At 61.2% G+C, this 26817-nt stretch overlaps 3 protein-coding genes across 4 annotated transcripts; 1 reads left to right on the top strand and 2 right to left on the bottom strand.

Moving 5' to 3' along the window:
• Window positions 1-383: 383 nt before the first annotated feature.
• Window positions 384-6260, bottom strand: NOX1 (NADPH oxidase 1). The gene is made up of 13 exons (XM_074834758.1): window positions 5205-6260; window positions 4086-4181; window positions 3602-3712; window positions 3425-3509; window positions 3201-3346; window positions 2941-3122; window positions 2569-2707; window positions 2371-2463; window positions 1966-2201; window positions 1723-1885; window positions 1449-1595; window positions 1111-1235; window positions 384-954 (listed from the first exon to the last, which is right to left on the bottom strand). The coding sequence occupies exons 1-13, from the start codon at window positions 5247-5249 to the stop codon at window positions 828-830; spliced, it is 1695 nt and encodes a 564-aa protein (XP_074690859.1). The 5' UTR covers window positions 5250-6260; the 3' UTR covers window positions 384-827.
• A 106-nt stretch (window positions 6261-6366) lies between these two features.
• XKRX (XK related X-linked) lies at window positions 6367-17976 on the bottom strand. The gene is made up of 4 exons (XM_074834760.1): window positions 17542-17976; window positions 11251-11586; window positions 8988-9247; window positions 6367-7474 (listed from the first exon to the last, which is right to left on the bottom strand). The coding sequence occupies exons 2-4, from the start codon at window positions 11547-11549 to the stop codon at window positions 6729-6731; spliced, it is 1305 nt and encodes a 434-aa protein (XP_074690861.1). The 5' UTR covers window positions 11550-11586; window positions 17542-17976; the 3' UTR covers window positions 6367-6728.
• Window positions 17977-19721: 1745 nt separating this feature from the next.
• ARL13A (ARF like GTPase 13A) lies at window positions 19722-24941 on the top strand. Of its 2 annotated transcripts, XM_074834757.1 has the most exons (9): window positions 19722-20059; window positions 21119-21189; window positions 21443-21692; window positions 21982-22087; window positions 22186-22346; window positions 22427-22520; window positions 22602-22806; window positions 23146-23247; window positions 23575-24941. In XM_074834757.1, the coding sequence occupies exons 1-9, from the start codon at window positions 19746-19748 to the stop codon at window positions 23649-23651; spliced, it is 1380 nt and encodes a 459-aa protein (XP_074690858.1). In that variant the 5' UTR covers window positions 19722-19745; the 3' UTR covers window positions 23652-24941. The 2 variants fall into 2 exon arrangements, 1 of the variants encoding a protein (XP_074690858.1); XR_012624542.1 differs by having other exon boundaries at window positions 22602-23247; window positions 23575-23641.
• The last annotated feature ends 1876 nt before the right edge of the window (window positions 24942-26817 follow it).

The following is a 26817-nucleotide window of genomic DNA, read 5'->3' as shown; positions in this document are numbered from 1 at the left end:
CAGGGGCGTAAGGGAAGGGCAGGCCAGGGAGCTCGGTTTTCTGTCCCTGCCGACCAGGCGGGAGGGGCTCCGTATCTGATTGCTGTATCGCTTACCATGCCGGCCTGCTCCAGGAGGGTGGTTTTTTCCCTTCTTCTCTGCATATGCTTGAGCAGAATTTGTTGCCTTTGCCTGAGCTGCATTTGAAGTCGGCCCGTGCGCTGGTGTGTGCTGGGTGGGCGGTGCAGGCTGGCTCTGGGCAGTGGCAGCGAGCCCCCACAGCCAGGGGGTGCCTTACCCTGCATCCCAGTGGGTTTGCTATGAACCACGTTTTTTATTGCAGCCCTACAAGGGGACAGAGCGGGCTCCCTTCATACTTGTACAGACCGAGTCACCACGATGGCTTTTATAGCAAAGGAAAGCGTCCGTGTTTAATTTACCCTTTAAGGCTGAGGACTGTTTAAACCCAGAGGGGCCCGTCTGGCCCCTAGTTCCCGCTCGGCGTGCCCGCGGGCCGTCCCCATCCCCATCCTGTGGTTCTGCCCAGCCCGCTGGGTGCTCCCGCTGCTTCCCGCTGCTCCGGCAGCATCACCACAGCACCTGCCTCTGGTTTCTTGATGGGGGGCCCGCTCCCCCCACGAGGACCTATTGTAGACCGGGTCAAGAAGGCAGCAGTCTTTGAACCTGGAGTTTCTCCTGGAGAAGGATGAGCTTGCCATGTCTCGCCGGGCTTCAGTTTGTGCACTCTCCAGCAGATGCTTATCCCTGGCCCCCAAGACCTCTGCTGTGGGGGGTGAGGTGAGACCGGCAGGGTCCCCTGTCCACTGGGATCCCAGCCTGGCTTCTGCTTAGAAGTTCTCCTTGTTGAAGTAGAATTTGACCTTCCTGGGGTCCAAGCTGGAGTGCTGGTGGCAAAACTTCTGCAGGCTCTTTGCCAAGGCATCTGGCCCACAGAGGAACACGCCGACCACCGATCTGCACACAGCAACGCAGGGAAAAGTGATCTAAGCTTTTTGGGGTCCTTACAACCTGTAGGGCACGAGCATGCCCCTCACAAAGCCAGTGCTGGATGCCAGGGAGGAGGGGGTGCCTCCAAGCTCCGGCACCCTGCACCCCCTGCCTGGCTCTCACCTGGGGTGGGCTGCAGCCACTGCCGCAAACTCGCTGTTCCACATGGGCCGCCCGAAGATGGTTTTGTGCCTGAGGCCCGTCACTGTGTCCGTAGCGGTGTCGAAGCGGAGCGCCACATTGTTGGCCTGGGCAGAGCGGGGATGGTGAGGACCCCGGCCGCCACCCGTGAGCCCACCTCCAGTCCCTCACTGTGGAGGAGCATCCACCGCTGACGCCCACCACGTGCCGCTCCCACACTTGCTGCCTGCAAGCTGTTGATGTGCTTGCCCTATCTCTCCTGCCTGCCTCGGCCACCCCATGTCCCCCCTTGTCACCGTGCCTGCCCGTGGTGGACTCACGATGCTGGTGTCCCAGCCGGTGAGGAAGAGCCGGTAGGTGAGGAAGTCCGCCTTGCCCGACTCGGCCATCTTCTGCTCCAGCGAGGCGAGCAGGTCATTGAACCAGGCGAAGGCTCCCGTGTCCCGGCAGAGCCAGTAGAAGTAGATCTGGGATGCAGAGGGAGAGGGGTTGCTCAAGGTGGAGCAGAGCAGGAGGGGTGGAAGGATGCAATGTTGAGGACTGGGGAGCCCAGCATGGAGAAACCCATGGCTGGGCCCATGGGGCACCCCATACCTTCTTGGTCTTGAGGGTCTGGTCAGCCTGCTGGAACTTGTACCAGATGGACTTCAGGATGGAGGCGAAGGGGGTGACGCCAATGCCCGCTCCCACCAGCATGGCCACCTCGTACTGGAACACATCTTCGCTGGCCGTGCCGAAGGGGCCGTCCACCTCGATCCTGGCCGAGGGAGAGCCTGGGTGAGAGGTACGGGCTCCCCAGATCCCCGGGATGGTCTGTTCAGGTGCTCCCCAGCCTACCTGGGCATCTCTGGATTCTGCTGTTGGAAGGTGTCAATGAGACGCTCCGTCCAGTCACCAGCCGCCCGGATATGGATGGAGAAGAAGTCCTCCTCGGGCGCCGAGGTGAGGGTGAAAGGGTGCCACTCCAGCAGGGAGATGGTGGGGCAGTTGACGAAGATGTACTGCCCCACCTCCATGCGGAAGCCCTTCTTCTGCATCTGCAGCTCCAGCACGCGGGCAGGGTGCATGACCACCTGTGGGGCAGGGACGGGGCTCAGCACCTCGCCTGGCTCCTGTCCCCGGGCAAGGGGCTTGGGCAGCGGCCCCTGCCCGCATCCCCATGGCCACCCCGGCAAGGAGCTGCAGCACTGGTGGTTGCGAGGAAAGGAACTGGCAGCGAGCACAGGCTCCTCCACCACCCACCTTGGTGACAACCACCTTCTGCCACGCACGCCAGACCCGAAGGATCCGCTCGAAGATGTAGAGGAGGACGGGGGCCAGAACCCACTTCCAGGACTGCAGGGATGGAGGAGAGCAAAAGGTTGGGGAGGGCCAGGGCTGGAGCATCCCAAGGGCAAGAGAAGGGCTTCTCCCCCCGCAGCCATCCCGTTGCTGCCCTACCTCAGCGGGGATGCTCCCAAACTCGGGGTGTTTGCAGCAGTCGTGGCTGCAGTCCTCTTCCTTCTGTGTGAGATACTGGGCGCAGCGACGGGGGTGCACTTCCTCCATGCTCTCCTCCGTCTGCCCGCGCACCAGCCCACTGTGGGGAGGCCAGGGATGAGCCCAGGGGCCAGCTCCTGCCCCCCCACTGGGGCTGAGCCGCGCTGTGTGAGGCCAGCTGGGCTAGCCAGCCCTGGGAACGGGTTGCCCACGGCCTCACTGAACCTTCTCCGGGGCTGCATCGCTCCCTGGGGCAAGCAGAGCTGCCACACTGGGGGCCTGCGGCTGCTGCCCCTTGCTATCCTGCCTTCAGGGAGCTGTGGGGATCCTTACGCGATGCCGTGGATGACGAGGCCAGCGAAGTAGATGAGGAAGAGGTGGTGCGTGTACCAGAAGACCTCGAAGTAGTTCCTGCGGATGAACTCGGTGGAGGACGTGACCATAAGGATGAGTGCCAGCGTGATGATGACCCCCGTCAGCCCTGGGATGGTGGTGAAGGCCACGTACTCAACAGTCTGCAGGGGTGGCAGGAGGGGTTAGGGAGGCAGGGGACAGGTGGTGGTGGGGGGATGGATGCTGGGGCCCGCACTCACCGTCTGGTTGGAGTGGATGGGGTTCAGCCACTTGTCGCTGCCTTGCAGGTGCATCTTGGAGAGGACGGCGGGGAGGCTGCGGTCGGTGGCTTGCTGGCTGTGGTTGTAGCGCTCCAGGTTGAAGAGGTGGGCAATGGTGTGCACAGCTGGGCAGGGGACAGGCAAGTCACCCACCTGGCCACCTCCCAGTCCCCCCTGTGCCCCAGCCCGGTGCGGGGCTGTACCTGTGAGCAGGGCCAGCATGTAGGCCACCAGCTTGTGGAAGGTGAGGTTGTGGTCCAGCTGCTTCCGGAGCGTCCGCCTGCAGCACTGCGGGGAGAGGTGGTGGTGTCAGGCCGAGGGCAGGGACGGGGACGGGGACAGGGACAGCCACGCTGGCCGTGCTGCCGTGGGGCACTCACCAAGCAGGTCCCACGGAGGAAGGAGAGGAGGTTGCGGCAGACGGGCAGCAGGATCAGCATGCTGTTGAAGTTGAGGCACTTGGCAGATGCTCGTGCCCACGCCAAGGCAGACTGGGGAGAGGAAGGGGGGTGAACACCGCTGCCACGTGTCACAGATGGGGTACGTCTGCCTGCAGCCATGCTGACCCCCACGGCTCTGCCCAGCATGGTGCTGTGCCGGGACTGGGACAGGATGGGGACAAGCAATACTGGGGACTGGGAGGGAGTGATGCTGGACTGGGCTGGGGACTGGGAGGGGTTGATGTTGGGCTGGGACAAGTCAGGGACTAAGATGGACAGGCACGGAGCAATGCTGAGCTGGGAATTGGGATGGGGTGATAGCAGGCTGGAAGAGGGCAGGACAAGGAGGGGGCAAGGGGTGCTGCAACCCCCACCCCTCCCCACCTCCGAGGGACAGGCAGGGTGCTGCGGGGGGGCATCTTACCCCAAGGATGGCCCTGGTGTAGAAATACCGCTCATCCCGGTCAAAGAACAGAAAGTAGTACGTGAAGAGGAAGATGTTGATGCCCAGCCAGGCTGCCTGCAGGGGAAAGCCGCAGCCTCGTGAGAGACCCCGGCCTGGGACTCCCCTCACCCCACAGCACTCGGGTGCGGGTGCAGCCGGAGGGCATCAGGGCAGCACATCCCCTCCTGCTTCCTTATGATCTGCGGCAGCACGCACAGGGCTGGGACACGGGTCCAAAGGTGGGGAGAGGTGTGGGAGTCTTGCAAAATAACTGTCTTGTCACCCACAGCCCTGTGCATCACCCACACATGAGGAAGGAGGAAAGGCAGGTGCAGGCAACGCCTGCACGGCGGGAGTGCAGATCCACAGGGTGGTCAGGGCTGCGCGGGGAAGACCCTGGGAGGAGGGAGTTTCGCAGGGATCAGGCTCACCCATCCCCTGCCTAACCCTGCTGCACCCACACTGGCCCCTCTCACAGCCATCCACTTTTCGCAGAGCTCCCAAAACTACTCTCCCTTGCTTTTGTGGTTTTTGCTTTAAAAAGTAATTTAAAAAATGAAAATAATCCAACTTTCTGCAAATCCCTATTTTCCCATACATTCGCAGCTCCTCACGCAGCAGTGAGCAGCCAGCACGGTGCCGGCCGAGCAAGCCCCATTACCCCAGGGATGCCACAGCACGGCACAGCAGATCGTCCCTGTGGTGCAGGTTCCTCACCCCGGCATGGGCTCTCACGGGAGCCTCCTGCTCTCACGTGGGGAGAAGAGGCACAGGGGAGGTTCCCGGCCAAAGCAGATGGGCAAAGCAGAGGCAACTTTAAGTTTTGCAGCAGAATCACCCCTTTTCTTTGAGTTGTGTTTTCCTTAAAACTTCAGTTTTCCAAACCCCATCCCTCTGCTGGCCACCTGGGCTTTGAGGGTTGGCTAGGCAGGGGGGGGATGCTTGTCTCTACCTGCAGCCCAGCCCCAGGACAGCACATCAGCCCCCATTTCCCCCACAACCCTCCCCAGGACCATGCCCAGACCGTGTCCCCCCATAACCCCCCCGCATCGCCCTGGCCCCTCCCAGCAGATGAGCCCTCCAGCCCCACACACTCACGAGGACAGCAGCCGAGAACCAGTGGTTGACCAGCCAGTTGCCCATGGTGCAACGTCCTCGTGCCTGCCTGCCGCTGCCTGCCCCTGCCTGCTGCTGCCTGCTGCTGCCTGCCGCTGCCTGCCCGACGTTTTATGGAGGCAGCAGGCGGTGCAGCAGCCCCAGCCGCGGGAACAGCACTGCAGGGACTTTCCCCAGAAAAACCTTTGAGGAAATGCTGGGCAGTTTCAAAGGACACCTTCCAGGAAGGCAGGGCTGACCCCATTGACCAGCCCCAAAACTGGCCCCCCAGACTGGCCGGGCATGGCCCCACACTGAGGGTCCCCCATGGCCCCACAGCTGGGAGCTGCGGGACATCAGGCTGCTCCTCTTGTTTTTTTGCAGTATTTGGGGACAAAAATGGGCTTTTTTTTAAGGTAGGAATTTCCTGGTGGGAGGAAGTTGTGGAGGGTCGGTCCTGTGCCTGGCTCAGCTGATGTGCCGTTCCCCAGCCTCCCTCACTGCCCCTGTTTTACAAGAAAACCACCACAGGAGGAGAAGCATCCCGGTGCCAGGACCTGTCCCACGGATCCACTCCATGGCAGGTGAATTAAGAGTGAGTGCCAGCGGTGCTGCACCACCGTGGGCACCCCAGGGGTGCTGCACACCCTCAGCCTGGGACCCAGCACCCTCCAAACTGAGCTGACCCCACAAATCGGTGCTGGGGGTGCAGTCACGCTCCTGGTTTGAGGTCAGAATGCCTGGATCCCATCAGCATCCCTGCTGCTCTGCCAGCCACTCTTCTGCCTGCCCCTCTTCTGCCTGCCCTCGGCGGTGCCCAGCGCTCCTGCTGGGAACAGGAACCAGTGCCAGGGCCTCGAGCCTGGAGGAACAGGTTGGGCAGGATTGCTCCTTGCTGTCAAGCCGGGTTGCTCCTGGCCCACAGCCATGGCTGACGGAGGTGCAGGATGAGGCCGGCCCCTGTCCCGCCATGCTCCTGCATCTTATCGGCTCCATTGTGGGGCTCCCACCAATCCCCACTTCCCACTGGTGCAGCCCCAGCTCGGTGCCCATGAGCACGAGGGCTACGTGGGCAGCGGGCGTGCGCACCCATGCCAGCCCCGGCAGGACGGTCCCCACCCTCCGTGTGAGTCACCGGCCACCCGCCAGCACCCGGACGCGCAGCCACAGCAAAGTTTCTTTACTGCTTAAAACAGTTCCACCGGCACCCATGGCCCCAAGGTCACCATATGTACTGTAGCGGGCAGGCGGGGGGTGTCCGCGGCACCCCAGGGGCTGTGCACCGCATGGCAGCCGGCTCGCAGCGGCAGACGGGTTGGGCACCCCGTAAGTCCTTCATGTCCATGTGTGCAGTGCCAGGCAAGGCGGGCACGCTCCTGTCCCCCTGTCACCGCAGGGACCCACAGGGACCCGCTGCCAGGCCAGGCAGCTCCTGCCTGGAGCCGCGAGACCCCTCTGGCTGCCAGTGCAGCCCAGCTCTGCCCATCCCCATGTCTATAGCCGGCTCCTTCGGGTGCTGGCCGTTCCTCAGACGATGCTGTGCCTCACGCCGGGCTCGTGGGGCACCTGGAGGCGCAGAGGGGTCCCTGACCGGTGCCGGCGGCAGCAGACGCAGTGCAGGTAGTCGGCAACGTTGTGCTGGAAAAGCTGGCGGCAGGGGTGCAGGTACTGGAAGAAGAGGAGCATGAAGTAGATTCCCAGGCAGTAGCCAAGGAGCAGCTGCACCACCAGCAGCGGCGTGCAGATGTTCTCGTAGACATCTGTCTTAAAGAAGTACCAGAGGATGACGAGGGCCGCATTCTCCGCCAGCCGGGCCACATAGTACACGGCCAGGCGGCCCCAGTTCTGCGACTTGTCGATGAGGTCCCGGTCGGCCAGCTTGAGCTGCACTGCTGACCAGCAGAACATGTTGATGCTGGCGTAGAGGAGGGTGAAGGCACAGAGCACCACCACCGTGCCCACCCGGCTGAAGTTCTTCTCGATGTTGTCGGGCAGGCGGGTGCCACTCCGCCAGAACTGCACCCAAGGCAAGAAGAAGACCACCAGCAGGTTGGCCAGGGCGATGGGGATGATCCAGTGCTTGAAGACGGTGCTGAAGAGCACGAGGACGGCCACGCGGGTGGAGATCTCCAGGCTGCGCCACAGCACGATACAGAGGAAGGCCAGCGGCCGCAGTTGGACCTTGTAGTCATCGTACTTGACCTGGATGGCCAGGATATTGCAGACGAGCGCCCCGTAGGTGACCGACACCAGGCAGATGCCCATGAGGACGGCTGCAGAGGGAGAGGTCAGGGGAGTCAGGCCAGGGAACCTAGTTCCAGTGCCAGGACCTGGGCTTTGTGCCCGGCCTCTACTGCCCCAGGTGTGAAATGTGGGGTCCCAACCCCGTGTGTGAAGCGTGGGGTGACAACCCTGGGTGTGAAACATGGGGTGACAAGCAACAGGGCTTACAGCAGGAGGCTCAGTGTGAGCACTGCTGGGACCGCTCGTGGCTGGTGGTGACAGACCCCACGATGGGGTGGCTGTGGGGGGAGCTGCAGGCAGCAGGAAGCTCTGCTCCCAGATTTTCTCTCTATGTTAATAAACCTGAGACCTTTGCCAAACTGGGGTCACTCCTGTTCTTGAACCAGGCACCAACCCCCCTGACCTCTGCACGAAATGCTGCTCTAGGGGGAGTGGGTCATGGTCTGTGCTGCGAGCATCCCTCTGCCCTCACCCGGGCCAAGAGCCACGCCACTGTAGCCCACCATTCACCCCAGAAGCATCTCAAGAGCCACCCTTGTCCAGGGGCTGCAAGGTCAAGGTCATTCATAGGGAATGCCAGCAGCTGCTCACATTCAGCGCAGCCAGGAAAACTGTGACACAGAAAAAGGGAAGCATGCGGCTCGTCCCAGTCGCACCATGCCGGCAGCCGTGAGATGCAGGGCTGAGCTGAGACACCTGAGCTGCGAGGGAATCACCCAAGATGTGTCAACCGGGATTCACTTCCCGCATCTGCTGCTGGAGGAGCGCTGGGGCTCATCCTCCCCCTGCTGCTCCCACTCCCCAAAACGCCCTCATGGGGGACTGTGGCCAAGGAGGGGGTTTCTATGGGGTATCTCCTGTGTTCCCCTTTCCATGGGCCTGCCATGGGCACAGAGGGCAAGGTGTGGGCTCCCAGCACGGCTGGGAGAGTGGGTCAGCAGGGGAAGCTCCTTCTCTGGGCATTACAATCAGAAATGTGCAAAAGCACTCCTGCACGCCCGGCTCGGCAGCATGCCGAAGAGGGTTTTAAAAGCTCATTCCGGCGCATCCAGCCCCCGAGCACATAAACACCCCATGAGCCTGGGAGTGGGAGCGCTGGGCTGGGAGCTCCAGCTGTTGGGAAAGGCACAGAAATAGATCTGACAGAGGGACTGTGAGGAACCCAGAGCCTGTAGCTGGAAAAAAACAGTAACTAACGCAGACTGGAGCAGCCTGGGGCAGGGGCACAGCATCTTTATGGGACAGGGCACCAGGTGGATGGCACGGCTCCATAGGGCACTGGGGCTGGGAGCAGAGCCTGGCGCCTCGGTCACCGCCAGCTCTTCCCACTCTCCCCAGCCTCACTGCAAGCTGGAAAGCAGAGTGCTGGGTGTGGGAAAAGCAAACTAGGAAACAGGTGAGGGCCCAATCTCTGCAGGTTGTGCTTCACGTTTAGGGGAGTCCGGTGGCAGCCAGCAACCCCAGCAAGCCCCCCAGAGTTTCATTCAGATGCCACACTGGCACGTGTGGCTCCAGGGGAGCCCACGGGCCAGACACCCTTACCTCGGGCGGCGGGGACGTACTTCTCCAGGACACTGATGTAGAGCTGGAGGGTGAGCTGCGGGGTGGAGCCCAGGAAGGCCTGGATGACCGCCATGCGCTTGAAGGCGTTGCGGTGCGTGGCCAGCCGGCGCACCGAGTGGCCCACCTCCTGCTCCATCTCCACCTCGTAGCCTTTCCGCAGCCGCCGCTTACGGGTGATGGTGACGTAGGGCTCCTCCTCCTTCCCCGACCAGCAGTACACCACCAGTGCCTCCATACACCTGGGGAGACACGGCAGTCATCACCCCGCCAGCCCCCCCGCTGCCCCCCGACACCTCCAGCCCCTCCTCGCCCGGTGCTGGCCAGACCCTGCTCCTGCCACGTGCAGCCCAGCTGATTTGGGCAACCGTTCGCAGTGCTGCGGGCAGTCCCTGGCCCCAGGAGGTCAGGATGAGGGCAAGGTCACACCAGGACCACGGGGATGCCCAGTGGCCGCTCCTCTGCTCCAGCACTTACGGTGAAGCGTGCGGGGCAGGGGGACAACAACCGCCCCAGTGAGGGGTGCAACAGCTGCTGCAAGTGGAAACTGTAGCTCTGCTGGGAGCGAGAGATATGGGAAGGGGTTAATCGCCCTCGGGTTCTGTTTTCCCCACTGGCACAAAACCAGCTCTTCCTCTAAGCAGAGGCAAGAGAAACTTTCTGATATCGTCTTTGATCTCTCCTCTTGAGCAGAAGGCTTCTGCGCTTCCTTCTTGGTGGGGACGGCAGGAAGGGGAGCGCAGGGTGAAGCCGGGTGTGCTACAGGCAGATAAAACAGCGCTTCCGATAAAACCCTCATGAGCAGGCAGGGGAGGTGGGTTTCTCCCACGCTGCTCCCCACTGCAAGGCCAGCGGGACCCCCAGCCCCTCCACACACAGCTGTGAGGTGGGTGTGCGTGGGCCAGAGGCGATCAGCAGAGGACCCATCCAACAGGCTTGGCTCCCGCTCGGGGACGAGCTGGCTCTGGGACCAACAGGACGTAATTATTTATGAGCGCTCATTAGGACAGCAGAAGTTGCTCTGTTTCAGACCCAAATGGAATGAGGTTTTTGGATAAATTCTTGCCAGATCAGGCCAGCACTCATGGCTCATTGCAAACTCTTTAACGGGAAAAACGGTTTCATCCAAAAGGCCCGGCTTCAAGGGCAGTCCCAGCTGGCTCCCGGTGCCCTGTCAGACCTCCTCAGCAGGCTGGGCTCCATCTCCAGCCCGAGGAGCTGACTGACACAGCCCCCCCGCCCCGAGCAGCTCTGGCTGGCTCTTGCAAGTGGCCAAGCACCATTATCTCCATCTCAGACAGCCACGGTCGGTGCAGTGAGAGCTGCGGCACCATCATGGACCCGCAGCCCTTCCAACGGCTGGCGGCGCCGAGGTGGAGCTCCCCGGCCATCTCCGAAGATGAAATGTGGTGACGAGGACACCCCCGGCTCTCTGCTTGCTTCCGGTGATGGAGGAAGCGGTGCAGGCCGCGGTGGTTTTGCAGCTCTGTGGGTACGGCACCCCCCAAGGCATGGCTGCCGGCATGCCCTCGGGGAAGGAGCCCCCCCTGCTGCACCCCCTGTGCATTCTCACTGGTGGCCAGGGTGACGGCAGCCCGGGGAGGCCCCGCAGCATTCCCAAGGAGTGAGAGATCAGCACCTCTCCAGCTTGTGCAACATCCACACCCTCGCCCTCCTCTCCCCCAGCATGGTCCGGTGGCCCCCCAGCTCCCACGCCCCCCTGCTCCTGCACCCAGCTCCTCACCTCCATGCCCCATACCCCCCCACCTGTCCCAGGCCTGGGGGCCTTTTCTGGGGGGCAGGACCCCTGTTCCTATTCACCCTCAAGCACCCCAGCCAGGATTTGCATCTGTGCTCCCAGCCTAAACCAGGCGATGGCAAAACCCAAAGGCAGAGTGAGACGCTGGCAGCAGAAAGCGACCCTGCGAAGAACCTTTTCAGCAGCTGAGAGGCAACAGGCTGGGAGAGGCTGGGACAGGGGGCCCAGCGGGCAGCACCCCCCGGCAGGACCACGGCATCGCTGGGGAGGGGTGGCCAAGCAGAAGACCCCCGCGGGCCGGGAGCAGCCGTGTCCCCAGGGGAGGAGCGGGGAGGGGGTGTCGGGGAGCAGGCAGGAGCAGCTCTGGACACACCGGGCTTGGCTGCACGGACAGATTTGTGCTGACAGCCAGTGCCCGGAGCGCCCCGCCATGCCCGGTGCCCGCAGGACCTGCCGGGGGGTCCCCACGTCCCCCGCCGCGCTCACCTGATGATGGGCCCGAGCTGGAGCAGGTGCATGAGCAGGACGAGGGGGCGGTCGCGGCTGAGGTCGCGGTGGATGAAGATGAGGGTGAGCTGCACCAGGACGGAGGGGCAGAGCACGAAGAAGACGGTGAGCGCCAGCCAGAAGCGGTCGTCGGAGTGGCCGTAGGAGAGGCAGAGAACGGCGGCCGCCGCCCCCTCCCCGCAGAAAAGCGCCGTCGAGAAGACGATGCCGAGCGGCAGCTTCGCCCTCGACGGGGCGGCCGTGGCGGCGGGCGGGCAGCCCCCGCTCGGGCCGTCCATCCCGGCCCGCTCAGCCCCGCCGCGGCGCCATCCCGGGCTGCAGCGGAGAGAAGAGCCGCGCTGCGGGGCGGGGCGGGGCGGGGCGGGGCGGGGCGGAGCGGGGCTCCCCCGCCGCACGGCGCCCCGACGGGCAGCCCTGGCCCGCCCCGCCGAGCCGAGCCGTGCCGAGCCGTGCCGTGTCCCGGCGGGGACGGGGCGGGCAGCACCGGTAGCGCTGCGGGCCCGCCCCGACGAGTACAGGGGGCGGGACACCCCGCCGGACCCCGACCCTCCGTCCTGGGGTCCCCCGGCCAGGCATCCCCGCCGTACCCGCCACCCACCCGCCCCTGGACACACACCCCCCCCCAGGTCCCCACCTGGGTAGAGCCCGCTGCCCCAGGACAGCCCCACCTGCACCCCTGCACCAACAGAGCCCCCTTCTTTGCCCTGGATCTTCCACCCAAGACTCCCCATCTCTGCTGGGAACCCCCACCCCAGGATGCTCCCAACATGGCCAGGACCCCCCTGGCAGCCCAGGACCCCCCTGTAGCACCCACCCTGGGACCCCCCACTCCACCAGCCGTAGCCCTGCCAGCCCCCATACTACACCCTGTGTGCCCCTGCACCTCTGGGGTCCTCCCTAGGACCCCTCCACCATGTCCTGGCCCAAATGGGCCCTGGCAGCTACAAGCACCCCAAGGTGCAGCAATATGGGGGGAGTTCCCTCCAGGGTAGAGGTGTGAGGCATCCCCAGGGACAGGGGGGTCTCGCCATGGGGTGGGAGGGGATGCCAGTGTGGGTGCCAGCCCTGCCTGCAGCCAGGCCTGTGCCTTTTGCCAGCCATCTGCCAGAGCACTGCCTGCACCCGCTCCCGCCCCAGCTCCAGGGGACGACCCTGAGCTCCAGCCCCAGGGAAGGGTGTGTGGGGCTGGGCCAGGACACCCACCAGCCCGTGGGCCAGCGCTTTGTGGGGCAGCATGGGGGAGGAAGGGTGTTGCGAAGGCAGGGAGAATTTTGGTCTCTCACAAGTCCAGCTGTGTCAGGGACACCCCTTTGTGTCTGGTGGGTAGCTGGTGTGTGGGTGCAAGGCTGTCCTCAAGATTTAGTTTGGATGTTACAGAGATGTGGCTCCTGCACCCTTGATGCTCCTACTTCCAGTTAGGAGACAGTGAAGACCACCTCGGCCCACAGCTGAGCAACGTGGTGCTTTTCCCATCACCTTGAAGGCGATGGGATGTATGGAGTCGCTAACAGAGCCAGACATCCCATCGCTGAGCCCGCCGCGCCACCCCGCACCCCCTCCTGTCTGCCCCACCTGTGGTCCAGGCCCAGAGAGGCCAGCTGAGCTCTGCACCTCTGTCACCAGCACAGCGGTGGGAACACGAGGCTGGCTGGGTTGCTTCGCACATCGGTGTCCATGGGGCTCCCTGCTCTGCCCATGTGGTGGCCCCCAGCACCAGCCCTGCTTGTCCCCCACGAGCAGCTGGGCGGGCGCAGGCAGCTGCCGGCGTGGTGCTGCACACGCGCTGTCTCGCCCGAGCACACGCTGCCTGCCAGATTACTCAGTTCAGCCTGGGCACACGCCGGCTGGCTGGGAGGGATGGGACAAGGCAAGGAGTGTTTGAGGTCGGCCAATTTTCCCTGGTTTAGGCAGACCAGGAAGTCTTAGGTAACTTAGAAAAGACACTCGGTGTTCATCCCTTGGCAGCCAGGCCAACTCGCAAGGAGGTGCCCACACTAATGGCAAGGATGCTGTGTCCATCGCTTCCCTGGCCACATGCAAGCCAAAAGCATGAAACCCACCCCAAACTCACTTTCCCCCATTTTACCAGGCTGGAAGCGTTACCAGGGCTATCAGGCTTATCAGCAACAGAGCTGGGAATAAAACCATCTGAGACCTTGGAGGCTGCTTCTCCCCTGACAGCAGCTCCTGCACAGAAGCAATCCCAGTCTCTGCAGCTGCTCAGCGCTTTTCTTTCCAAAGCTGAACAGCTGCTTCGGGAAACCACAAACACCATGAGCTCACAAGGACTGGCCTGACCGGCCGTGATGGGAGACCTACGTGTGACCGCTCAGCTCTGGTATGATAGCTACATATTTTCAAGCTGTTTTTGGAAAACAGCCTCTCCAAAAAAAAACCTAGCAGGGCAAAGGGCAAAGGAAACAGTGTCCAAGATAAGGAGCCTGCTCGCCAGCTGAGTGGCTCCGGAGAACGCCCCGGGTGGGAGCTGTGCACAGGCCATGGCTGTGCCTGGCTGGGCGCGCAGCCGGTGACGGCACATCGTGCAGCGCTGCCAACTGCTCCCACACCTCTGTATTAGCAGCAAGAGCAACTTGCAATTTATACCATTTATGCAACTTCTATTTATCCAAATTAAAAGCATCCCCCAGGAGTCTGGCAGGTCACCAAGCCCTCGGCTGAGCAATGCCTGGGCTCCGACTCATCGTATTTTTAATTTCATCTTCCCCTGCTTCATGATGAAATACTTAAGAGTAATTGTTTAAGCAGTCAAGAATTCCAATCCCGTGTCCAGAAGCCCTGGCAGCCATCAGGGTAATGGAGGGACGAAGCTTCACAGCACTTCCCACACTGGTTATTATCCCATTTTCTGACCCAAGCACGGAGAGGCAGTGGACTGTTTTCTGGTTCATGCTGTGAGTCACCCCTCAAGCCTAACCCTACCTGTTCACAGCTCAGCCCTGTAAACAGCAGACCATAAAAGCGATCTGTGTCACAGATAGCATCAGCGAGCGATCCTGCCCCCGCTGCCTCCACCACTCCCTGTGCCTGCCTGCTCAACGCCTGCGCCTCTGCCTGCAAACCCAGCATGGCTCGAGCTGCACAGACACCCCGTGACACTGCTGTCACAGAGCCACCAGCTGACCCAGAGCTGCGGCAAACCAGGAGGGCCTGCCTGGGCACTGGGGACATCGCACCTTGGCGTTCTCATGTGCAGTGGCCGGATTCTGGTCCAGCAGAGCAGGCAGCTGCTGGCCAACCCTTGCTCTGAGCCCTCCCAGAGCAGCCCCTGGGCTGTGGAGCTGTGGTCTGGGTGGGTGAAGTGACCTCCAACACGGTGCGAAGCTGCCATGGAAGTGCCTGTCGGATTAAACCTATGGTGCCAAACAGAGGGGGACTGTGCTGGCATCTCTAGGACCACTTGGGAAAGTGAGGGGGTTTAGATGGGTTGCAGGTTACTTCTGTTACAGCAGCACCTAGAAGCTCGTGTGTTTCACAGACCTCACTGTCAGGAGCTGGAATAGGAGAGAAAGGAAGAGGGAAGACGAGAACGCTGTTTTCTCTGCACAAGGGTGGCCTCGTGCCTTGCTGCAGGCACCAGCATTCAGGAGTCTCCCCCAACCCGGGGATACCCAAGGCACTGGCCCAAGTCCTGCCACCACGAGCGGATGTCAGTCCTCCTGTTCCCACAAATGCCTGCCCCGTCCTGGAGACCATCCCAGCTTCATTATTTTCTTAATCCCAGCCTTCATTATTTTTTTAATCCCAGCGTTCACACAATGCACTTAGAACACAGAGCCGTGGCTGTGGTGGCTGCCTGCCGTGTGAAACGTGGGACTTGCTGTGCAGTTTTTCCAGCCCCTTGCACGCCTGCGGACGAGCGAGAGCATTTGTGTGTGAGAGCCCGGGCTGTACGCGGGGTGGGAGCAGGCTCCCTTGCCGGCTCTCAGTCTGAAAATAGCCATGTCTGCTTTACACATGCCTGCCTGGCAGCTCGGCTCCTGTAAAAGGAGAAAAAAAGAGCCGCTTGGAAGTGGCAGGTTGCTCCGTGCCAAAGCCCTTAAAGAACCCAGGTGGGGAGAGCTGCCGGCGTGCTCCCGCAAGCTCTCCTCTCCTCTGCTCAGGGCACTGCCACCGCACTAGGACCCGGAGCAGATGCCGCTCCCAGGGTGCTCGCTGGGACATGCCAAGTGCACGCTGTGTCTTCCCAAATATAGCCCTGCACACAAAGGTGGAGACAGCTGCTCGGGGTGCGGGGACGACTGTGCTCACTCCCACTGCCCTTTGGGATCTGAAACCTCCCCGCTTTGTGCTGAGGATTAAATACTCAGCTGGTGCTGCACGGAGCGATGGTGGGGATGCGTTGATCCCCCAAAAGACCCCGTGTGCTGGATGAAGGGGAAATCACTACACGTTCCCCAGCTCGGCAGGCAGTGAGCTGGGGACATGGAGCCACGCTGCCCTGAGCGGCAGGGCTGGCAGCTGGGAGGGTCCCAGGAATCTGTGAGCCGGGAACTTTTTACTTAGTTTGGAAATAGCTTTGCAAATGACTGGTTCTCACAGGCTAAACTGTTTGGATTTTGCATTGCTGTCTCAATAACTCAGCTGTATTTTTTCCTGTCCCAGCAGTCTGTGGAATAGTTTCTGGTTGGGGAAATATTTTTTCCATTTGCTTCATCATGAGATTGCTTTTGCCGCTCCATTTCCCCGTCCAGCTTCACTCCCTTATACTGGCTGGGAGAAAAACCCGTGTCTGCCCTCAGGACGTCATCCCCCACTGCAGGCTGGAGACTGCTGAGCCCACCGCCGGGCTTGGTGCTGCCAGAGCCAGGGTGCTCCTCTGGCATGGGCCATGCCACTGCTGCCTCACAGCTGAAATCCTTTAACAAGAAAATAGTTACCTTCTTCAGGTGCATTTACAGGTTTTTGTGATATTTGCACATTTTGAAGTCATGCCTCTTTGGCTATAGACCCAGCTCAGGCAGCAGGTGATGCTGGAACACTAAATGAGGCAGGAAGGGTTAAAATTACTTTTAATTAACTGATTTCCCTGGTCCCACCTGCTGTAAGAGTATACAGCCCTGGCACCCTGGCAGTGTGCTAACCCAGTCAGGCTGCGACTGCGCGTGCCCGGGCATCCTGGCAGGCAGGAGGGATGGTTTACACTCTCCTTTCCCCGTGCTTTGCTGCAGGGAAGCAGCAGGAGCATTGTAACCCTCTCAGCAAAACCACTGCAGGAGCCCAGGTAGGGTTTATACCCATAGCAGGGGCATTGCAGAGCTGCGTGCATGGCGCAGGAGCAAGCTGGCAGCTTCCCCACGCAGCAGGGAGCAGAGCAAATCCCAGCAGAGGAGCTTGCGCTCCAGTCCAAGCCTCTGCTGGGAATTTGTGTTTGCTCTGGCTGGGAAGCACCCAGTCAGAAATGGGGTGAAAAGCAACCATCTCCCTGCACGCTTCCTCCCCTGCTTCTGCGTCTACTGCAGGGTGGTGGTACCGGTGGCAGGGGAGCAAAGAACGCTCCAGAAAAACAACCTCCCTTGCCCAAAATAGCTCACAAAATGGTTGCTGGCCTGGCGGTGGTGAGCACGGCTGGTTTGCACCACAGCCTCTGCCCTTTGAGCAGGCGCGGAGGCCACGGTGCAAACCGACCCCCCTCCCCGCCGCCACGCCAGCCCGCCAGCAAACATCCCCGGTGCCCCAGTTCACCACCACCAGGTCTCCGTGGCATAGGCTGTAATTATCTTGTATTTCCAGCCTGACTACGGGGCGTTCGCCTGTAATTAGCTCTTGGGATTTAGGAGCTCGTATGATCCGGGGTCATCATTAGCCACCAGAGCCATGCTGGGATTTAAAGGGACGATGTGGCTATTTGCATATCTACCGCCTCGGTGTGCTGCTGCTGTCGTCTGATGCGTTAAATAGAAAGATGAGTGCCTCCCCAAAGTCTGTGCATGTCCTCGCCCTGCCATGGATGCCTTTTTGGGCAGAGACGATGCGGTTCCAATCAAAGCAGGAGAGCTTGCAAATATTTCCACCAGGTCTGGTCCTTGCTGTCACCTCAGTTTTGGTGACACCCCAGCTCAGGGCTCTCGGTGCATGCTATAGGCAGCCCCTATAGCTCTGCACTGCCCACTGCTTTCTCTTGCAAGCTGTCATTCCCCATGTGCAAGCTCCCCAGCCCTGCCACTGCTGTCCCCCCCACTCTGCTCCTCACCCCAGGGGTCTCAGGTGGGGGTCCTGGTGTGCCCGATGCTGGCTCGGGCGCGTACTCACGGGGTCTAGGAAAGGCGAGGCAGGGCAGCCTGCCAGCCCACGTCCATCTGCGCTTCTCCGCGGTCCCTGTGATTTCGCCTCCTTCCCTCGCCTGTGACACTCCAGCGGGCAGAAATAAACCCAAAACACGTGCCGCCTTCCAGGAAGTGGTGCCAGGGGCCAAGCAGCCCCAGTGCCCTGGGCACAGCCCTCCCTCGGGGCTCCCAGTGGCACCAGTGGCACTAGAGGGTCCAGCCCAGCACGGTGCTGGGGCACAGTCCAGTAGCAGCTCTGGCGAGGAACATCTCCAGTTATCCACCAAGATAATAAATTCTGCTTTAGAGTTTCTCACCTGGCAACAGTCACCAAGGAAACCTGGACGGCTGCTGCGGGTCTCCACTGGCACTGCCCGGGGGGGTCCCCACAGCGCTGGCAGGGGGGCTCTGGCTGCACCCTGGCCGGCCGACTACACAGGCGAAAGGCCAGCTGCCTGCTCTGTAACCTGAGCCCAGGCCCGGCAAAATGCCCATCGATCTGGGCTTGGCCCTCACGCCGCCTCTCTGGAGTCGAGTGTGGGTTTCACCAGTTTTGAGGTGGTTTTTGAGGTTTTCCCAGCCATCCGTGTGCATTGGGAGGGGCAACCTGAAGCTGCCTCAGGCACCCAGGGGGTTTCCCTGTCAACAGCGACGGCGACGGTTTGGCCGGGGATTTTGGACATTTGTGTTAAAAGCAGCAGGGCCCAAGTGCTCAGAGATCTCTGGAAATCCATCGGTATCAGAGGGAGACCAGCTCTCGCTGCCCCTCAAGGAGGTTGGGCCACTGCATCCAGGGCTGCCTGACACATGGTGCCTCCCTATTTATAGCACCTGTGGTCATTTTGCCAGCCCCTTGCTGCCTGCAAACCTGGTGCTGCTGCTGGTCCCAGCAGGCTGCCGGTAGGGACACGGGAGCAACAGGGAAAAGCCATCAGGCTGGGGACAGGGCTCTGTCCCTGGGCCAGGCTAAGGCAGCTGAGTTGCAGCCACTGCCTCACCACCAGCGACATGGGGGTAAACAGTCACTCCAAATATCGTTGCAAGTGGCCATGATATCAGTACGGAAACTCCCTCCATCAATCATTAACTACACGTGGCTCTGGGCCCATGGCACAGCTCTGGGACAACTCCCTTGCCCAGGGGAGGGGGCTGAGCATTCCAGCAGTGTGCAGGATTGGAGAGAGGAGCTGTGCCCAGCCTGGGCTTGCACCCCTGGGGCCATCCCAGAGCTGTGGGACACCTGGCAGCATCTCAGCATCCTCGGCTCATGGCTGGGTCTCAGCTGATCAAGGTAGTGCTGCTGGCACTGGTGGTTCAGCATGGACCCGTGTGAGCCAGCGGGATCTCTGTTTGCTCCCCAGTGTGGCTTTTGGAGGGTCTCATGTCCTTGTTCCTCCAGACCCCCCACCCACAGATCCTGCGGCTCAGACATCCCGGTGCAGCCTCTTCTCCTCTGCACACAACAGCGGCAGCATGCCAGGGAGGGCAGCCCTGGCTGGGGAAAGCAGCAGGAAACCTGAGGAGCAAGATAAGAGCTTCAGGGTTGCAGATCAAGGAGTCGGGGTTTTTTTTGGCTCCTCTCCCTGTGCCATTGTCCAAGGGTCCCTACCACCTCCCTGCTCCCAGCCAGGTGCCTGCTCAGGCTGGTTGATGTTTCGGTTTCAAGCAGCACAGGACCTGCTGCTGCTCAGGGGGTGCCTCATCAGGGCATGAAATACAATCAGTGAGTGGTGATGTCCCCCAACCTGATGCAGAGGGGATCCCAGGGCGGGCAGCAGAGCCATGCAGACTGTGCAGGGGCTGCAGAGAAACATCCACACAGGGATTAGGCAGCAAGGAGCCAGGGACGCCGTTCCTTAGAGGGGACACTAATTCAGCTGGAAGCCCCACGTGGGCTGTCAGGCGATGTCCCCACCACAAGCCATTTAAGCCAGTGATGGAGGCACGAGGCTGCCCAGAGCCGTGCGGGTAATGCAGTGCCATGCCCTGCTGCCCAGCACAGCGGGCTGCCCCGCAGCACTCCATGTCCCAGCGGCCACTGGTCTGGGCTGACCCACCAGGATTAAGGAGGTTGTGAGGAGTAAGTAATTTAAATCCAGATTAGATTTAAGAAGCTGCTAGGAAAAGGGGATGTGAGCAGGGGCCGCGCAGTGGGGATGAGCGGGTGAGAGCCTGACTGGCACTCCTGCCATGCAAGAAGGGGCTGCCGGGGCAGGGTCCGGCTGGGGGGTCCGTGCCCGAGCGGTATTGCCCAGGGGGCTGGGGTTTGTCCCCAGGCTTGGCTTGTGTGCACCAGGCTGGAGGCAGCAGCTCCCCACCATGAGGGGAGATGCTCCCCGCCAAGGGGAGAAAGCACAGGCAGGAGGACAGAGCACGGAGACACGCCGGGCTGCTCGCTTCGTAGGTGCTGAAGAGAGGCCATCCCTCCGCGCAGGGCTGCCGAGCATGTTCCACCTCTTCTCCCACTGCTGGTCGTGGCTGCAGGCCATACAGGAGCCCATCAGGTAGGTCCCCATGCCCATCCCTTGGGGGTCCCTGGGGGGCACAACATTTACCTACGCGTTTATCAGTGAGGGCACTGGTGTGGTAACACTAGGAGAGCGGTGGCCATTGCAGGAACCGTCCCCAAACCGCAGGGCAGGGCCTCGCCACCCCTCCAGCAGGCAGGAGCTGGGCAGGCAGGGGAGCGTGGCGGGCAGGGGTGTGCATGCGGGAACGCTCCTGGCAGGATTCCCCCCGTGCAAAGTCAGCAGCTCCCCAAGAAAGCTGAGGAGGATGAACTGAAACACCTGCTGTGTTTGCCTGTGTTGGGAGGCCTGGGTTAATTCCCTGGGAACGGCACTGCACCAGCCTGGGCAGACTTTGCGGGCGGTGGGGGGGTTTATGGCCCTCTCCCACCAGCCAGGATGCGTTGCCGTAATGCCGGAGGTGGAACCACCCTGCCCACGCAGCCTGGGCTGTATGGTTTAGGAAGAAAACAACGCTGCAAATTACTACCATGGCTTGTCAAGCACAGGGCAAATGTTCTGTGCGTGACTCCAGTGGAGCATGACGCTGGAGACCAAATAGGACTGTTTAGCAACAGGAAGAACCTCCTGAGTCCAGGCAGAAGCTCGTAAAATATCCTTGCTACCTCTCCCTAGCTGTGTATACCCATAACTGACTGACAAGGAAGGACACTAAGAGCAATCATTAACTGGTTGCTTATAAGGAACAACCTTTTGGAACTGTGCATATCATTGCTTAATCCTATATGATGTGAAAGAAATCTTTGCCATGGGAAGCACATTGAAGGTTCCACAGTGTGGCTGTCCTGCGGTGCAGGGCTGGCTCCGGGTGCCTGTGCCTGCCCTCATCTCCCTCTCCTGGGCACCTGGGACTGTCTCTGCCCTCACCCCCAGCTCTGCCAGAGCCTCTGGCACCATCCTGCCCCTCTCCTGGCCCAAGCATGGCCACCATGCACAAGGTCGCTTGCCTGGGAGCCCTGGGGCCAGCAGCGGTCACCGCTCCCCAGGCAGCACAGCCTTTCCCTGGGATGCTCACCCGCTGTTGTCACTCCCCAGGAAGGTGACCCTCCTCGTCCTGGGGCTGGACAATGCGGGGAAAACCTCTGTCATCATGGACATAGAGAGAGGTGAGGAGCAGCACAGCCCTGGAGCCGGCCTTGGCTGGAGGCAGCAGCTTTATCGTCCTTTGCAACCAAGTGCTCGAGCCTTGAAGGACCGAGATCCTTGAAATAACTCTGCTGTGCTGGGGGAAGCGTGCAGGGCACTGGCTGTGGCCTGGGCAGCCCTGGGAGAGGGATGTGGCTGGGGGAGGAGGGGGGACATGCGGCAGAGCTGCTCCCAGGCTCGCTGCGCCAGCTCTCTGCCCTCTCCCCCACGCAGCGCTGGCCGGCGAGGTGCTGCCCGTGGGGCAGCCTGGCCAGACCCGCCTGCGGGTGGACAGGTTCGAGGTGACGCTGGTGGACCTGCCCGGGGGCCAGCGCTCCCGCAGCGCCTGGCGCAGCCACTACAGCGCGGCCCACGGGCTCCTCTTCGTCCTGGACTCCAGTGACCTGGCACGGATGGAGGAGGCCCGCAAGGTCCTGAGCCGCGTCCTGAGCCATCCCGACGTCTCTGGGAAGCCGATCTTACTGTAAGACCTAGTCCCTGGGATGTGACTTGTCAGGTTCGGGGTGGTGGGGGAGGAGTGGGAACTTGTTGCTGGGGTTGTGGGGTGCATGGCTGGGCTGCTGCAGGGATGTGCTGGGACATGGAGACCCCAGCGGTGATCGTGAGCTGGGAGAGGGGCTGGGGAGGGGGCAATGCTTTACCTAATCGCAGCCAAACTGGGAGAAAACATCCAGCCTCCCCCGCTGGTGTGCAGCGAGGCACACAGAGGCTGGGGTGACGGCCATCCTCTGCTCTCCCTCCCCGTGCCCCAGGCTGGCCAACAAGCAAGACGCGGCGGCCGCCCTGCTGCCCTGCGAGCTGATCGAGCGCCTGTCCCTGGAGCGGCTGGTCAACGAGAACCGCTCGCCGTGCCGCATCGTGAGTGCGGGGGTCCCCCGCCGGACCCCGCTGCCCGCCGAGCCCCGCTCCTCGCTCCCTGCTCCCCGCCGGGGCTGACCCTGCCCCTCGGTCTGCAGGAGCCCTGTGCTGCCAAGCGGGGCGCCCCCTCCGGCCCGTCCCGAGCCACCCTTCAGGGTCTGCGCTGGCTCCTCCGCGCCGCCCCGGTCCCGCCGCCCGCCGCCGATCCGCCGCCCGGCCCCGGCCCCAGGGCAGCCCGCGGCCGCCCGCCCGCCCGCAGGTGGGTGCGTGTCCCCGTCCCCCTTCCCCCACGTCCCCCGGGGCTCCCCCCGATCCCCCGCCCTGCTCTCGCCCCACCAGGGACCCGCCGCCCCCCGAGGAGGATGCCCAGGACGCCGCGGGGAAGACCGGGGAGTACCGGCCGCTGCGGCCCATCCGCCGCCTCCTGCCCCTGGTGAGTGACCCCCCTCCCCGGGATGGGGCAGGATGGAGGAGGGTCCCGCCACCTTCCCCTCATCGCCCTTACCCTTCCCAGGAGGAGGGCACAAAGGGCCCCGGGAGGAGGAAGAGGAAGGTGAAGGTGAGGAAGAAGGGCTCGGGGCAGCCAAGCCCAGCCGAGGAGCCGGAGGGACCAGGAGGAGGGGGTGACAACCGAGCCGGGGCTGCTGGGGGGCTGCTGCCCCTCAACAGGGTCGGGCAGGAGGAGTCTGCGCCCACCGGGACAGCTACCCCCCACCCAGGTGAGAGGGGGCTGAGGGGAGCTGCTGCCACCACCGGCATGTTGGGAGCTCTGGAGCCACTCTACGGGGTGGTTTTGGGACCCAGTAATGTGGCGATGTGCCAGACCACCGGTCCCGTTATCTCCGTTAGTTTTGCTTGCAGGTCGGCTGAGTGCAGAGCAGGGTCCTGGGGGTCTGTCCGGGGAAGAAGAGGGACATCTCTGAGCATCTCCGCAGGGGCTGATGCACGGAGGTGATGGAGGACTGCGGATCCGCCAGCAGCAGTCCTCTCCACTGGTTTGGTGACAAACACATCCTTACTCAGGTGCGGTGCCTGAAATTTTGTATTTCTCCATCCAGCGCAGGGCATGAAAAAGAAAAAGAAGAAGAAAATCAAGAATAAAATCAAGAACCAGGAGCCTGCTGTGGAGCAGCAGCGTGAGGAGGTCTCAAGCACCTTTGGTTGGTATTTCCCAGGACAGATTTTGCTGAAAAGCACCGGTGGGTCTGGCCTGCTGGCAGTGGGGTGTGAGCTGTGCAGGAGCCCTTGGCCATGGGGTGCTCGATGTGGGGACACAGGCACAAGCAAGTGCTGCTGCAGGGCAAGGTGGGGGCTGTGGGGGAGGCAGACACTGCTGCCTCTGCCTTCAGGTGGGGTGCAGGGAGGCCACGTGAGTGCACTGTGCTGGAGCCTGGGGTGTCCTTGCAGCCCCTGCTCAGCACAGGCTGCCGGGCAGGTGCTGGAGCTGGCCCCTGTGTTAGTGCCTGACCGCTTCCCTTCCTCCCCAGACTTGTACCGCCAGGCGATGCTGGCTCTGAAGATGAGGCAGGAGCAGAGGAAGCAGCCATCCGCCATCGCCCCCTGAGCAGGGAAGGCACATCCCAGGGGATGTGTGGTCCCAGGGGACCCCAGACTGCAGTGACAGTGGGACCCACACTCATGCAGAGTTTCTGGGGTGCTTGGCCAGGGCTGGCAGTCCTGGGCAACAAGTCCTGGGGCATGAACAGCATCGTTGTCCTCTGCATGGCTTGAAAACCAGGGATCTGCAGGAGCGAGCCAAAAGTCCCTTTGTAAGATGCCTCTCTGGCAGCCGGGCTGCAAACTCATTTGAAAAGGGAATCGCCAGCCACTTGCCGACCCCGTGTTAGTATTCTGTGGAAGACTCGGTCTGAACCCAACGGAGTCTGTGGAAGAGAGGAAGATCAGAGCAAATACCCCAGGGGAAAAGCCTGCTCTTGAATTGCCCTATGCCCAGGCAAGCTATCTTCACAGCTCACGGGCTGACTTGGCCCCTCATTCAGTCCCTGGCTGCTGCTTGGACAAGTCTCATTTCTTGCTGGTGAAGGCGGGAGGGCATGGGATGGTCTGCAGAAGAGCTTCACCCAGCCCCCAGCCACCTCTGACAGGGCTGTCAGGAGCCCCCTCACACAGTGGAGGAGGGTGATGCCCATGCTGTCTGTGCATCTTTGTAGCCTGTCAGCGAAGGCTTAGTTCAGTGGCAGCTGGCAGTGGAGGCTGCCGGAGGCTCTTTCCCCAGGATCATTCCTCCTGATCCTGCCATCCTCCCAGGAGGGACAGTGGTGACCTGCAGGTCCCATGTCACTGACAGACTGGCACCCTGAAGCCCTGGGCAGTCCTTGATCTGTGTTCAGCTCAGTTCTGAGACAGGAGAACGAGCAGCATCCTCATTCCAACACAACCGATCTGTGACATGCACCGTGTCTGGCAAAGCCGTGCTGTCACAGGGACTGGACCGTGCTGGAGAGCTCGTGCTGCCTGGCTCTGTCCGGGTGCGTGAGCAGGGAAACCAACCGTCAGCCCTGGAAACACTTTACGTGAAGTCAGGAGTGCAGCAGTTTTTTCTCCACAGCTCCAACAGCGTGAGTCATCTCTGCTCCCATGATTACTGATTAACAGGTGATGTCTTTGTGGTCCAGGGAAGAAAAATCACTAAAGCCCTTCCCTCAGCAGGGCTGAAAAGAAACTCTGGCTACTCTGCCTTGCCAGTCCGCTGTAAAGTTCTGTCTAACTGCCAGATTCAACTGTCAGTGACTATAGGGATTAACTGTAAATAAATTGTAAATAACAAGAGCACAAATTAATACTGGCCTGTAAATACAGCACTTTTAGTAAACTCTTGTCTCTGTCTGGTGGAGATCCCTGTGGTGCTGGTGCTGTGGGTGATGTGGGAGGGCAAAGTGGGGACCTGTGCCTGTGGTGGAGCCCCTTCTCCCAGGGTGGGTCGGGGCCATGGTGTCCCCATGGGGGCCAGCCCAGGCTGCCAGCCAGGCTCCTTCTGCCGGGGTCACGGATGTCAGCGGGGCCACGGGGAGAGAAACATTAAAAGTTTATCCTCTCTAACAGTTGCTTCTCACACACCCACCCGGTCTGGGAAAAGGCCAAGCCCCCCCCAAACAGCCGGTACCCTAGACCAGCCCATGGCCTTGTTGGGACTGAGCCTTGCTCGCTGCAGCTCCAAAATCGTGTGGGGAGCAAGAGCTGAGCGGGTTTGGGAGCGTCCGGCAGCCAGCTCCCTCTGGTGCTCCCTGCAGCTCCCGGCAGTGCGGCTCCTCGGCTCGGGTGTTGGCAGCCATGCGAGGACACAGCATGTCCTGTGTGACAAACAAACTGGAGAAGACAGCCAGTGAGCCAAGTCCAAAGGCAGAACTGGCCCCGCTGGTGCTGCTGGGCAACTGAATGAAACTTCCCCTGGGAGCCAGCTCTAAGAAACCGGTTAGGTTGATCTAACGCACTTTCCCCTAACATAACGATCTCAAGTGAGTGGTGCAGACAGGCAGTTCAAATATTTCAAAATTGAGCCCCCTTATCCTGGTGTTTCTATGGCTGTAGAGCAGCTAATCCCTACTACAACCAGGAATACAACTTTTATCTTCTTTAGGAAGTGAGCAGCAACAACTGCATGTTAAAAATGGTCTATCTCCAAGCCAGAAACATCTCAGAAATGGGATCTTGAGATCTATGTGATCAGAGATAAACCAAAATATATTAATTAATGGCTACTCATGTCATGAGGTAATGGGCTGGGTTGCTCCTGCCATGCATGAAAAGCAGTGGCTGTAGCAGGGGATGCACACCTGGGGCAGACAGGGTGGGGAAAGCTCCTTTTCCATCATTTTCCTCCTGCTATTCATCTTACAGCCCAAAAGCTGAATAACAAGCAAGGGGAGGAGGTCTCTGGGAGGTAAGGTCCTCAGCGGCCCTGCCTGCTGCCAGCAGGGCAAGGTGCAGCTCTGCCCAGGCCAGTCCCAGCGTGTCCGATCTGCTGGCGAGTGCACCGAGGCCAGGCGTGGTGCCCAGCAGCGGTGCTTGCCTTGAGGAGACATCCCCAAAAATGAGGTGGTGGTGAGTGGCACCCTCCCAAGAATCTTGGGTTTGTTGGAAAGCACTGGAGCTCCAAATATGCAAAAAAGCACGAAGCGATGCAACAGCAACTGCCCCGGGGAGGCCCATCCTCTGTCTACTGATGCAGAAAGTAAATGCTATCAACAGCAGTTTCTGGAGGGAGGACGGGAGCCAGGTGGGTGATGCAACTGTGCTCTGCATTTAAGCATTTTTATATTATCTAGCACATCCTTCTTTTCAGGCTTCCAGAGGAGCTGTCTCCGGAGGACTGGGTTAGGCAAAACCTGGTTCCTGCTTATCCATGAGCATTTTCGTGATGCCTCAGCCTGGGCTGCAGCTGCATTTGTTTGCAAAGTGGTGATGCAGAAGCGTGTGTGAGTTTTGCGTGTCTGCAGCCCACTTCCCCTCAGTGGTGTTTCTTCAGGCAAACTGCAGCTGCTGGCATGGCTCTCTCCATGGCACGTGTCCTTCTAAGCCTGAAGAAGGGGGGGAGGGAGGCTGCACTTGTCTGAGCTTTGCAAAAGTTGGTGAAGGTTTGTTCGGTGCCAGGAGGAGATGAAGAGATGTTTCAACGAGTGCCTGTGGGCATACACCTACACTAGGGCACGGCTGGTCCCACCTCCTCATACATTGCTTTGCACAATAGGATTTTTTCCTGATGTCTGTTA

The sequence above is a fragment of the Strix aluco genome, chromosome 10, assembly GCF_031877795.1.
Source record: "Strix aluco isolate bStrAlu1 chromosome 10, bStrAlu1.hap1, whole genome shotgun sequence".
NCBI classification, from domain to species: Eukaryota; Metazoa; Chordata; class Aves; order Strigiformes; family Strigidae; genus Strix; species Strix aluco.
The sequence above is the reverse complement of the archived record's forward strand: the minus strand, read 5'-3'. Positions and strand labels throughout refer to the sequence as shown.